This window comes from Pygoscelis adeliae, unplaced genomic scaffold, assembly GCF_000699105.1.
Source record: "Pygoscelis adeliae isolate BGI_AS28 unplaced genomic scaffold, ASM69910v1 Scaffold156, whole genome shotgun sequence".
Classification (NCBI taxonomy): domain Eukaryota; kingdom Metazoa; phylum Chordata; class Aves; order Sphenisciformes; family Spheniscidae; genus Pygoscelis; species Pygoscelis adeliae.
Window position 1 is genome coordinate 4,117,775 of NW_008825016.1, and position 14,183 is coordinate 4,131,957.

Sequence of the window (14,183 nt, forward strand, 5' to 3'; positions counted from 1 at the left end):
ATTACTAAGCATAAACGATGATATAATGGGTGAACAGAAAACATCAGTAGTGACTCATAATGTATTACAAAATTCTAGCTATACATTTCAAAATAAATATATTCTAGTAAATGTAAGTTTCACAAGCAGGATATGAAAATACCAAATGAACACTTAGATTGAACTGTGTATTGAAATTTTGCCATATAATTGTACTAGCCTTAACGAAGACAAGAGTATTTGTCACATCGCAGACAGCTGCCGTGCATCAGAGAAGTATACAAAATGTCACTCAAGTCCTAAGCTGAAGACTGCAACCTGGAGTCTTCACAGAAACATGGACTTGACAGGAACATTAGAAAGCTCTGTAGGTTATTTTCTCAGCCTGAAGGCAAGGGCATTCATAACTAAACAGCTCATGACCGATGTGCCCAATCTTTTCTTAAAAGCTTCTGACATGGAGATCCTACATGTTTCACAAGTAATCTATTCTATTGCTTAACTATCCTTAAATGCTTCATTTTTTCCTGACATTTAATCTAAATTTTGTTGGTCACAGTTAAACTCGTTATTTCTCACCACAGATCCTAGAGAACAGTTTGTTCTCTGTCTCCTGGGACAAAACTTTACATATTTGAACATTTGCATCTTCCCACCCTACATCCTACGGCTTCAATCGCTTCAAAAACTTTCCTCATTGGCCACCTTCTCCAGAACACTTGTTTAGAGGTGTCTCGATCGCTGATTTACTGCCCTCTCTTGAATTCAATTCAAATGCCTCACATCCATCTTGAGTTCTCCACAGATGTTGACTTGTCAACAGCGACACATTACAATACAGCTTTGTCATTGTTATAAAAGATGGATTACGTTCTATCACAAATGTTTTCCTAGTTGGTACTGAGATGAGGGAAGCCCTTTTGCAAGATCTGAAGGACGTAGATAGCTCCTCGTGGGGCAGCCAGAATGATACTCCCCTTACATGCTACCAGGCACTGCCCAGCTGTGCCTTTTACCCTTTTCAGCATGCTCCAGCATGACGTCCTGTGACTCCGAAACAACGATATGGGAGCTTGTGTTTTTATCCATGGTATCTCCAGATACTTTTCTAAAAACTACTGCCTCGCCCACAGTTGTCCCTAGCCTTGTAGTTGTACACTATCATTCTTCTCCAGAAAATCTGGGCATCTTGTTACTATTTCACTTTTACCAGACCTTTTTTCCTCCTTGCCAGAACTACCCTGAATTCTGATTATTCCCCCTCCCCAACACACTAACACATCTATAGACCCTTCCTGGCTAGTGATGCTTGCAGATTTAATAAAGATATTCTTTATTTCACCACCAAAACCACCTATGTCACTCAGGACAGCTTCCTGAAGAATTTCACACTGGTACTTGTCAGGAATTTAAATAATTTACTCATAATAACCAGGCATTTAAACAATCTAAATTACTAACCCACCTTTACCTATGTTGTCTATAAAGGTCTCAAGAAGAAAAATGAAAGCCTTAAAGGTTAATTTAAACCTTCTCAGTTCAAGCTTACAGCATCAAAACAAATGCCCTACTTCACAGCAAGGTCCTGCCCCCCAGTGCTGATAATAGATACAGAAGACCTGCAGGGAAGAGCATTGGACTGACTGACCAACCTAAAAAGTCCAAGGCTGCCTGTACAAAGAAAGAACTAGACAGCCAGATGTCAGAATTTTCTGTCTAACTCTTCCCTTTAAGATATGAAACCTGAACCTGGGAGAATGCCTGTGTCCTTAAGCTAAGAACTGAGGCTTGACTGCCTATGCTGTAGTTAGCTTGGCAGCATGAGCGAATGCAGGGACTACACCGGCCCATAACAGGAAGGTGACTGCCAAAAGAGATTCCACGTAAGCCTGTATGTCATTTTTAAAGTATCTAGAAGGTTGAGGTCTAAATGGCTATACCGAAAAAGGTGTCAACAAAAGGAATATTTTAGGAGTAACCAGTTTACCGAGGCTTCTGTTTACTTTATGAGCTTACAAACAACCGTGGACATTAAATATTTATTTAGCAAGTGAGCAAGAGATTCACCAAGGAAAACCGGAGGAAAAAAATTACCTGAGATATCTTCTGGCATGTTCATTTTTGTGGCCCACCATGAGATAGTAGCATCCTACTGCAAACCATGACACCTACACATCAAAATCAAAATAGAATATTATTAGATATATCACACTGATTTTAGTGAAACATCACCATAGGTGATCCAAAACAGAGGAACGGATTATAATTAGAGAAGTTAGGAACATTTTCACCAAAATCACAGTCAGCTTTTCAAATTATTTGATATTACAGACAAGACAGAACTGCTGCAGGCATGTACGTCTCTAACTGGGTTTGTTCAGCCTCACAAAGAGAGAGCTAAGTGGAAAGCCTATTGCTGTCTTCAGTTATCTAATGGTAGGGAATACAGAAGACAGAGCCAGACTCTTCTCAGAGGTGCAGTGATAGGATGGGAGGCAACGGGTACAAGTTGCAACACGAGAAATTCAGACTGAGTAAAAGGAAAATAATTTTCACGATGAAGGTGATCAGACATTGGAAAAGGTTGCCCAGAGAGGCATAGACATTTATTACTGTAGCATTTGTTTTAAATTATTATTCAAAGTTAATACCTCACATTGAATATATTTTACAGGTACTTTGTTTTATAAAAAGAACCTCGGTATAAGGAAATTACAATGCATAGAGAATAAAAGGAGCGAACCATTTTTACTAGCTCCATCCAGAAACAGATTTTTAATTCTGTTGCTCAAACTGACTATTACATTACAACTTTTATGTGCTTTCACCTAGAAAAAACTACCTGGTAATGAAGGCTTAGAACAACTTACAGGATTATTTGGGTACAAGTCCACCAGTTTGTGAGAAAGATAGAAAAGCTCTACATAGTGGGAAGAAACAAGAAAAGAAAATTAAAACATGCTAAAACATTAAGATGTTTCAAGCCCTTTAGCTTTCTATACAAAATATCCAGAACATTAAACATTATTAATGCACAAGTGAACAAAAATGTTTGCTGTTTAGTGGTAATGCTTCAAACTGCCTCAAAATAGATTTGGTTTTGCAATTAACTAAAAAAAACCCAACCCATAAGTCTTCACAGCACATAAATAAGCAGCTATACATCCCACCCCTTAAGAATTCTGCAACAACTTAGGTCATTAACATACATTAAAATAAATGCCTGTAGTATTACACTTGAATGTATCTCGTCAAGGTAAAACACTATTGACCTTCCTACACCTAAAAGGTATAACATGTTGGCTAGATCAATTTCAAAGTAGAGTCCTGTGCATTAATATACTGTAAAAAGGACAAAAAGCAAATAAATTACTATATCATTTTGAATAATTCTAAGTGATTACTTTTCTAATAGAATAATAATCCTAGTTGTTAGAATAACTTACTATGGATTTTCTAGTAACAGCAGAAGTAATCAGATACAGGATAACAATTCTATTGCCTATGCAATTTCAAAAGAAACAGCATTACAGTACATAAAATTTCTATTTCTTCAGAGTACAGTGCTCTTAAATTGATGAGTTTGTCCTGGAGTACTTTGCATCAATTCTTGGCTTCAGAAGAATTAAATATGAAAACTGGCTTACAAAATATCAACTTATTTACAAAATGCTTCTCAAGGCAGACTTAGAAGAAAAAAATCAGAGTACTGGCCACATTTTCAGATGTAGTTAACTGTAAAGTAACTGAAAAGTACATTTAGTAAACATTGAGAAGTACTAGTACACCTAATGACCTATTTGCGTACATACAATGCACCGTCCTTTGAGAGACTGCAAATCATATGAGCTCCTTATTCTATTTTCCAATTGGTTTTAAAGACATTCAAGCTCCTCACTTGCTTTGGATTTTTATATGCAGTCTGAAATGAGAAAAAGCCATGCCAGCTGCAAGTAAGCTATTCTTGTAATTCCAACAAAGGTGCTGCATGATTATTAACTTGTTTGAACTAAAAAGTGGCCTTCACAACAGCAAAGGCAAGGAGAGTCTAGAATTTTTTCTAATATGGAAAAAACACGTCTACCTAAGCATACACACTGCTGAAGAGTTCCTCCTAGTTTAAATTAATATATTTTATTTTGTTGTTGAGCAGAAAAAGTACACCCAGATACTCTAGGAATATCACCTCAAAACAGAAATCAAACGAGAAATGAAGCAGTGCAGCTCACTAACTTTCTGGCTACATAGCCCAGTGGCTATAAGACAGTGACAGTCATGATCATGAACGAATAAAGACTCTTTGCACAACTACTGCCCGCCCCGCCGCTGTCAGCTCTGAAACTCCCTTCTTTTCCAGTTACCACTGTTTTCTTGAAACTGCAGGTAGGAGGAAAGATATATGTATTTTTTAAAATTATATAAATAAATGTAATAAATATAATAAATTCTATAAGGGGGTTTCTTGGCATCCTTAATTCTTTTTTAAAATGGAAGCTTTACAATCTTCTTTTGACTCATTAAATGTTGTGTTTCTTACCATTTGCTTTATTAAGCTCCACGAGTGTCCCTATATGCACAGGTAAACAATTTGCATGGAAAGGATCTTTTTCCATCACTCTAAAAAAAATAAATAGAAAAAAATCTGCAATGCACATTTCAAAAACTTTAATGTGTTATAAGCAAGGGGCTTTTACAGTGTGTAATGTTCCAGTTAATTACCACTTTAGGCACTGGAGAACTATTTGTGACTAGAAGGTAACTATTAACAGCATAATAAAGGCTATCTTAAGACCAGAAAAATAACTATTAATTTAGCTTAACAGAAGAGGATAACAGAAGATTCTTGCAAGTTGAATATACAATTAGAAAAACAGAATACAATGCACATTTGTTTGCAAGTCACTTCAAATTTAACCAGCAAACAGCAAGCAACAACATTTCTGTTCATCTTTTCCATACGTTTGACAGCAACTTTCAAGCAATAGTCCCCAGCTTTCTGAGCTTAACACTAAGCAGTATGCCTCAGGAAACAAATTAAGCTCAGTTTTAAATTTTTATTTCCTGTGGCGTTTAGAAATGGAAGATAGTCTCACACACAACAGACTGCATGTAGGACATAGCTTGTAGGCATGTGTCCTTTTTGTAAGCACTGGCATTTGGTAAACTAAGTAGAGCAAAAAAAAGATGTCTTGAAATCTAGTCACAGAATCTCTTAAATCAGAAGTACAACATTATGACTCAATTCTCTGAGAAGTACACCTTGACATAGTTAAAGATTTAGCTGACATTTTTAAATAGTTCAAATTATTTCAAATGAAAAGTACAAAAGAACATATAAACAAGTATATTAAATGGTCTCTTGAAGAGAGTCTAAAACTTTGAAGTTATATGGACTTCTCAGACTCTCATTTCCAAGCTCTAGCATCTGTGATAGTCTCCTCCTTAGGAGACATTTACTCCTGCCACTTTCTGCTAGACCAGATGTGGCAATTAAGTTTCAGAAACAAAGATGCAACAGTAATTGGAGTAATTCATTTCAACAGGATCATGATTTTACTCAGATGTTTAAATTCACCATAACTTGCAGCATTCTCTACAGCCTTCCTGAAAATCTTGCCTGTACTGGGTTCCATGGGATATTTTACAGTGATGGCTTGCTTCAGCTAAGAAAAAGCTGTACTATAAAAAAAACCCCACCACAAAACAAAACCCCTTCTATTTTATACTACTAATATATTCGGAGTCTATGCCGTACATACACAAAGATACAGTTTTCTTAAAAAGGTAGTTGTCAGGCCAGCAGAAAAAAATAGCTCCACAATCATGTGATCACATTTACAGTAGCTGAGAAACAATCCATGTTGTTGTTCTGACCCACCTGACAACTCAGCAGCAGTGTATGCCCGGGCTACCTAACAACTGAGATGCAATACTTGGCACATCAAAATTAATACAACTTTTAATCAGCCAGAGGAATCACACTTCCTAACTAACCAACTGATCCAAACCTGTTTGTTCTGAAGGCCAGACAAGAAGTAGGTAGAGAACACACAAAACTGAAGATACCAGAGTAAGGAAGAGGATGGATGAAGGGAAGTGCAGCACAGTGCCGACTGACTGGTGTTTTGCTTTGGATACTTCTGCTACATATCATAAAAATGATGTGTCTTCCCAGACACAAAGTACACATTTTAAATACCTGAAACTTTGTATCAAATTGTTATGTATGTCAATGCACTGAACAATGACATTCGCTGTAAGTCCAGGCATAATTATTATACTACACCATATGAGAAAAAACCCTCACAGTTGCTTTGTATACTTACACCGAAGTAAGCTTGTAACACATTTTGAAATCACAGTTATAATAATGTCTTTCAGCTAAGGATACTACCACATCCAGGTTTTCCTGAAGACCATCTACTGATTCAGGAATCAGTGTTTCACTGGGTTTATTATACTGAAAGACAAAAGAAACAACATGTGAAACAACAACCAATCTAAAATCAGATGGCATAAGTATTAATATTTTTAGTTCTAAAAGAATGTTTAAGAAGCGTTAAGCTTCTTAAAATTCTTAAACTGGAAGTCCATAAAACACATATTTGGTAAAATGGTTCTTTATAATGTACTTAAAAGCTCATTTAGAACATGAAAGATGCTTGCCAGTGTCAATATCTTAAGTGTAGCCTGCAGAAATGAATACTGAGCAATATATAGTTGGCTTTCAGTGCTCTCACATTATCTTTGGAAAAACTAGTCTAGAGTAACATCGCTGTATCCTAGTATTTTCAGGTAACTGACATTTTGCCTATATGATTAGTGTTCTTTTTCCCCACCTAGAAGTTTGTCAAGGAATAAAGCTAAAAAAAAAATAAAAATCAGAATTTCAAGTTGTCACCACACCATAAAATAAGTTTACACAAAACTATTACACTACTCCGATAAAGTGGTATCTACTGCATCATAAATTTTAAAATACCCAAAACTACAAAGCCCTTATTTATTCCAATGTTCAGAATAAATGACATTCAAGAAAATTTACATCTGAAGTCAAGACTTTCAATCAATTATCCAGCTTTTTAGTCAGTTTGGGGGTTTACCTTTTTCAATTTATTCTCAAATAAAAAGTGAAGCAATTCTTGTTCTTCTTCTGTACATTGTCTACTAAGAGGTAGAGATTCAAGAAGTTCTTTTTCTATGTGAATTAAAAAAAAATTTTGAAGTGGTCATATTACAGAAGAAACGGCAAGATCCAACATTTTAAGAACTTAGAGATACAAAGAATTTTATGATGCTCATCCCAAAACTTCAAGGATGATAACAGTACAGATACACTAAAACAAATGATACTACTAATTATGGAAATTAATGATTGAATTCTTAGTTTTTCCTTCTACACTTTTAAATAAAATTTAACAAAGATGACATAACACACCACTATTTTTATTTACTCTACATGTGAAATTTTATCACTCAGAATGCTATATTAAGCAATGACTACTGTAAGTAAGCAACCACCAGTAGGGTTTCGTGGATTCAAAGCCTGTGAAGTTGAGAACACAGGAAAAACATTGTTTAGGCTGGGCAAAGAGCATGGGAGCTTCCGGAGCTAACAAACAGGACAGCTGGGTTACTTTGTTGCTTTTAATTCTTAGCACCGCAAGACTGAAAAATAAAGTTCAAATGTAAATTTGAGCAGATTATAACTTTCACTCATTTCATACATTTTCTATTCTTAACATTTTAAAGTCTGTTACTTGTGGTATTGCTTTAATTTTTACCCAGGGAAAAGTCATACTGAGAAAGCAGCTAAATTTTACTTGTATTTGAGAAACACTGCTATCCAGACCTTCTTGTGCCGTCAGCATATGGTGCGATGTTAAAAGATCAAATGCTTCAAAGCAGTAAACATCAAGCTTCAAGGCCTCTTTGTAGCTGTATGTTGCTAGGGTTCTATTATCCAAAGCATCATAGATCTTCCCTCGCAAAAGGCATATAGAGCTCTTGATCTGGTGGAAAAGCAGGGCTGGAGGTCAAAGACTGAATCAATGTTTGCAATTTGGTTTTGAGCACAAATCAAATGGGCTCCCTGAAAAGTAAAAAGCATTTCATGTATGATGGAACCCGGTTTTCTAGTGCTGTCTTTAAATAAAATGTTGTCTCTATTAAAAAAAAAAAAATCAAATGAATGCTCTGTCAGGTTATCTACTGCCAAACGAACACATGCTTGAAAAAGTAGAGGGAGGATAGAGTTTATCTTCCCTACTTCCAGCATCCAGCTCTCTGATACTGAGTTGTAAGCACAAATCATGGGCTCCCTAAAAGAAAAAACAATTTCATGTATAAGGGAACCCGGTTTTTAGTGCCGTCTTTAAAAAAAAAGTTTTTTTTTTTAAAAAAAAAAAAATCAAATGAATGCTCTGTCAGGTTATCTACTGCCAAACGAACACATGCTTGAAAAAGTAGAGGGAGGATAGAGTTTATCTTTCCTACTTCCAGCATCCAGCTCTCTGATACTGAGTTGTAAGCTATTTATACTAAATTCCCTTCCAAAGGCAATTCACTTCTTTTGCTGACTATTAAACCACGTATTTCATGCAAGACAAGAATGACCGCAGTAGAGATGAAAAAGGCCAAATCAATGGACTCAACTACTTTGAACAGAAAAATATATCCTTATTTTCAACTCAAAACATAGATGTTTCAGAAATGAAAGTGAAAGATCATTATCACCATGAAGTTGTGCACGTTAGTCTAATAACTAACATATTCTTTCAAAACTCCATAGATGGGTGTTCAATTCAGTCAGAAGGCAACAGAAGTGTCAGCAAGGTACTTGGAGAAAGTTCACGCGCCAGGTATCTATATCATCAGACTAACCAGACAGACCAACTCTCTCAGGACTGCACACACTAGAAACGGTATAGCTGTATTAACAACTAATAAACCCCAGGGGCCTGCTAAAGTGCTAATATTATTACCAGCTCAGAGACCAGTCATTCTTACTCTAGAACTAGCGTCTGTGCAAACTAATTAAGTTTGAAAAAGCTACATTCCCAGAGAAGAGTTTGATTTAAAATTTTTTGTAGCAGTACCCACTTCAGTACTTCTCTCCTTTGGCAAACCAAACCCATCCTTGCATTAGGGAACTACATTATCACAAGCATTTGTGAAGGTAAGGACTGATGGAAGTCAAGATTTTTGGCTGGGTTATTTTTCAGCTGAAACAGTTTCCCAATTCAGTCCAATAATCAGCCACCCAAACACTTGGGCCAGAGTACCATGAAACAGGGAGCAAGAATGAACAGCCAAAGCTGAGGACTTCTTCCTTTGCTTGCAGTGGTACCTTAAATGTTCCCATTAAGGCGCACCGCAGTAACTCAGTCTAATCCACTTCTCCCTTAAGTCCATTAATACCAGCATACAAAATCAGTTCACATCGATGATTTAACCCATTTTGCTACTTAAGTCCCACAGGGAAAATGCCATCTGTCAATCACCTTCACTGTAGTTTCAGCTAATAAACTTCAATTCATAACTCTGAAAGTAAAGACTCTTCACAGACTCTTCAGCCTACACATGGTACTGGTCCCTTTTAACTGTGTGCTTCAAAAACTGGGCTTCAAAAACTTCACCTTCTGTGGCACGTGCACCCGCCCTGATAAGGACTGGGGGCATTAAGACCGCTGTGTCCTTACTTTTCGTGCCCTCACAGTGGTGAGTGCTGACCGTCATGTACACGCTTTGGGCCAGTAATTATGGTCACGTATACACCTTGGGCAAGGAGTAAGAAAGTCAAGGCCCTCAGCCAGTTAGAACTGACCACAGATCAGATTTGACTAGGGTATAAACGGAGCCCCACCGGAGGGCAAGTGGAGCCGGTCCTCCTCAGAGCAGCGGGTCTGCGGTCGGACACTCTCCCCTTGGGTCGGGATGCCGCCCAAGTAAACTCCGGGAGGTTGAGAGGCCTCATCTTATAGGTGAGTGATTGTGCACATTTTGGACCCTCATTTCTAAAGCCAGCTGTGCAGTATTAATTCCTCGTACACCATCGTGAACCTGTGGTTTACTGATGGTGTCAGAGTGTTGACGCCTCATTTCTAGTCAGTTTTCTGCTAAACAATTTTGGTTTAAATAAAGTTTATTTTTTAATCTATCACCTGCCTAATTTGATTTTGTGAGCCTCTGCAACACCTTCACGTCACATAATTTTCAAGTATGATCAAAAAATGTCTCACTGAGAACACTTGAGCGATTATGGAAATACTTCATTAAAAAATATCTGGAGAAGAAAACTTGCTTTGTTATCTCAGAACCTGCAGCCCAATTGAAAGAAGTGTTAGTTTACATTATCAAGACTGAAATTGCAGCATAGAGCTAAAAGACTCTAAAAACCAATGCTAGATCATTAACTTCCTGCAAAGTGTCTGCGAATAATTTACAGGAAGTTGTTGAAAAGCACTCCTCATTTTTGCAACCCAAGTTATTCTCATACAGGCAAGCTAGCATGACTTCTGACTGAAAGGAGAACAATTCAGCACTTTTGAAAATTATGTTATCCAAAAAAGAAAGCTTAAACACACAGTTTCAGATTCATACAGCTGTAAAATCACTTTCTGACTTCACACATTTTTTTCTCAGTTATAAAAATATGTGTTAAAAAAACATCACTTACAGAGGATTGTGACATCTCCCAGTCTGTGGTGGAGTCTTTCAGTCCACTTTCATCCTTCAAGTACTTTTCAAAAAGTCTTTTGTTGATTGGCTCTTCCATATCAAGAATATCCAGGGCCTGTTGATGTTCTTTTGCAGCATACTAGCCAAACATGTGCATGTAAAAAACAAGGTTGGGATTTGAAACATCTGTACATAAAGCACCAATAAACACAGTGCCACATTTCAAAGGTACAGACTGTAACAACCAGTGCTTATCAGCAGGTTTTTCATGCATGCATATTCTTATTTGGACGTACGTCATTTTACAATTGCAGCCAACTAGTCATCTATAATATGCAAAAAATTATAAAATTAACACCTACAGAAAAATATATTATTCAGCATTATGCAATCACAGAAGCAGATACGCTTCTAAAAATAGTTAATACACATTTTAATAAAATACAATGATCTTATTCCATAAGCAGCACATTATTCTATTTCAAATTTCTATATTTAAGTTACCAATTGATTCACTTTTCCAGTGAAAGCACCGCATTTTACTACTTATGTATCACATTTTACACAGAAGTATAAAGCTGCTAACTATATTTATACAACCATAAATCACATCTCCTCTGGTCAGACTACAACCAACCAATTAAAAATGTAAACATGAAGACATGAGACAAAAACGGTTCACATTCTTTCCCCACAAAATATTAGAGGAGTATTTTCTTTCCCGGAAAAAAAGGTTGGTTGGATTTCTTCAGAATAGCACCACAATGGATACTCCAGTGACCATACTGAAGGTTAAAGAATGAAAACAACTCTCACAAAATTTAAACCTGTTATTCCAATGAACATAGACATCAACATTGCCTGTCAGGTACCTAATCTTCCCCAGATGCATCTTTTACTTAGTTCGGTTTGTTTCCAATAGAGGTTAAAATGTGTACTCACATGACATCTAGCTGCAAGGTAGCGACATGCTTCATATAACTGAAAGAGAAATTTCATACATATTAGTTATAAAGAGAGAGCATGTGTACTTACACTGCTAGACTCCATTTCGCTCTCTCCTTTTTCAGTTGTATGGCGGCTTCATCCCCTTCACCTCCAAAAATCTTTCCTGACCAAAATGACTAAGTCTGTAACACTTTCTCTACTATTAAACTCTCAAAGGACACTTACTTCACTCTTGCCTTCATCACTCACTAGCAGAGTGGAAGGACAACTTAAACAACTACAGCTGAAGTGACACTCCATCTTCCCACACCTGCTGCAGTTACATCCTTGGACCCCTTTCTCTTTCTGTGACCCTATCTGGGGACAACAGTTTGAATCTGGCCAATTGAACACAGGGCTATACTTGGTTCAGATAAACTACATCATGCAGGTTTTTTAATTACTTTTCCCCTAAACCTTATCCTCTGATGGTGAAGAAGTCACTGTGCTTAGCAGCAGAGGTTTAAAAGTGGAATAACAGTAGTTAAGTGACTTACCTTATCCAACTTACGCGATCGAAGGGCATGTGCTGCCCTATGATACTGAGCTGTTAGGTAAAGACATTGGGCCAACCAGTAGATATCTTGTGGTTCCTCTAAAATAAAAGAACAAATTATAAACCATTAATTTATAATGTATCTTTAAACACTTTCATACAGAATATTCACTTTTGCTTCACTAGAAAAGTATTTTTCCCCTATTCCAGCATCCTACTGAGTTACAAAGTTTTCACAACAGTGAAAGTGAAAGCATTAGACTTCTGCAGCTTGAAGTTACGATTGCAGAAGCACAACTTAGTACTCTCCCACTTTATTGGCAACCAAAGCTTTTGCGGGATCAAGCCCCTAGAATCATTTTCAGAGGTGTAAATGGACCATGGTTGTATGCAGACATGGGCTACCAGCATCAACTCACTCTGTAAACCTGCATTCTACTTGTCACCCAGAGCAACAGTGAATCCTATAGGAAACCACCGCTGCCTCTTGTAAGTCGCTCTTTTTTTTTTGTCTCTTAAGGTAGGCAAACCTTAAGGTTTGACCGAACATTAATTTCAACAAAGTTCAAAAGGGAAGGAAGACTGGCCCTGCTCTATTTAGAAAAATGGCATTCCAGAGATCACTGAAAAGCACTTACACCAAACTCAAAACTTCAACATTTAGCCAAACAGCTTTAAGAAAACAACAAAAACAAAACAGAACACTACCTGAAAGAAGTTAATAAAAAACAACGTAAAAAGCAACTACTTACCATGAGACAGTGAAGCTACTTTGTCTGCCCAGAACAGGGCACTTTGATACTGCTGCTGTAAAAGCATGATAGAAATAATTAGTATTTATTTGGGGTCAGCTTTCCTGGATTATTTTGAAATATATTGTACATCATTCACATTTAATATCTTATGCATATAGTCTCTAATGTACAGCGATTCACATCTGAGATCTTTAGAAGTTCAAAAAACAGTTCAAAAGGGCCAGTACTGTAACTTCGAAAAGATATCAAAAAGTAATTCAAGGGGGAGGGGGGGGTTGTTCGTTTATTTTCAATAAAATGCAGATATCTGGCCAAAAGGTGTACACTACTTAAGTAGTCATTGATGGTATGCTAGTCCTCCAAAAGCACTACACTCCATGACCCAAGTGGTCTCTTCTATTCTGCATTCCCACATTCCCAATTTGATGGGGATTAAGAACGCCCAGCAAATTTGCCAAGAGAACAGTTTGGTTTCAATCTGCACTCCCAGGAAAACAAACAAACAAACCAAAACACACACACCCCCCCACCAAAAAAGAACAACAAAACAAACCCTCACATATGTAACAGCTGCCTACAAGAACCGAGGTTTAAATAACTCTCTCAACACCACAAAAGAAAGGCATAATCCAGGCCTACAGGGCAGTATACGACTTTTGTTGAGCAGTTCTACAGTACAATAAGCTGACTGTAGTACACAAAGAATCAGTCCCACGTTCCTCCTGACGCCCCTTCCTCAGAACTGCGCAAGTGTCTATACAGCTGCGTGGCAAAGCAGCTTGGCAAACCAGTGTAACTCAAATGAGCACACCAAAACAAAACAATAAAAATCCATCAAATTAACTTAGGTCCCCAATCAATCTTTCGGTCAGGCTTGCTGGCCACACACACAAATGTTTGTGCTAACTGAAGGGATGGGTTTCTCTCAGTAGCGATGCCAGTATGAAGCCTTTGAACTAGAAATAGAGCAGAGCAGTTTCACGCTATACATAATCTAACTTATTAATGCATTTTTCCTGTGTGCCTTTTTTTTTTTTTTTTGCTTCCCCTGCAGCAACACAATTGCCGAATCCATCAAGAAATGAAAACAAGCCTGCCCTTCTAATAGCAGTCTGCAGCGCCGCAGGTCAGCACGACGGGCGCCTGTCACCGCCAGGTAAGCGTGGCCCACCTTGCGCAACCCGCGACGGGCGGGGACCCTGCAAATACGCCTTCGCTACACAGCGGCCCTACCGCTCCCACAGCGGGCCCTCCTCCTCCTCCGAACGAGGAAGGAACCACGACAC

The 14,183-nt window shown here is 37.6% G+C and overlaps 1 protein-coding gene across 1 annotated transcript in view; it reads right to left on the reverse strand.

Moving 5' to 3' along the window:
* The window catches only part of CDC16 (cell division cycle 16), a 22,792-nt gene extending 9,831 nt beyond the window's left edge, over positions 1 to 12,961 (reverse strand). The window contains exons 1-10 of the mRNA XM_009326302.1: positions 12,895 to 12,961; positions 12,144 to 12,241; positions 11,602 to 11,640; positions 10,658 to 10,798; positions 7,832 to 7,991; positions 7,083 to 7,177; positions 6,306 to 6,439; positions 4,517 to 4,596; positions 2,850 to 2,899; positions 2,074 to 2,147 (exon numbers count right to left, since the gene is read on the reverse strand). Of these exons, the coding sequence (XP_009324577.1) occupies positions 2,074 to 2,147; positions 2,850 to 2,899; positions 4,517 to 4,596; positions 6,306 to 6,439; positions 7,083 to 7,177; positions 7,832 to 7,991; positions 10,658 to 10,798; positions 11,602 to 11,640; positions 12,144 to 12,241; positions 12,895 to 12,961 (938 nt within the window). The remainder of the gene's footprint in view (positions 1 to 2,073; positions 2,148 to 2,849; positions 2,900 to 4,516; positions 4,597 to 6,305; positions 6,440 to 7,082; positions 7,178 to 7,831; positions 7,992 to 10,657; positions 10,799 to 11,601; positions 11,641 to 12,143; positions 12,242 to 12,894) is intronic.
* Between the last annotated feature and the right edge of the window lie 1,222 nt (positions 12,962 to 14,183).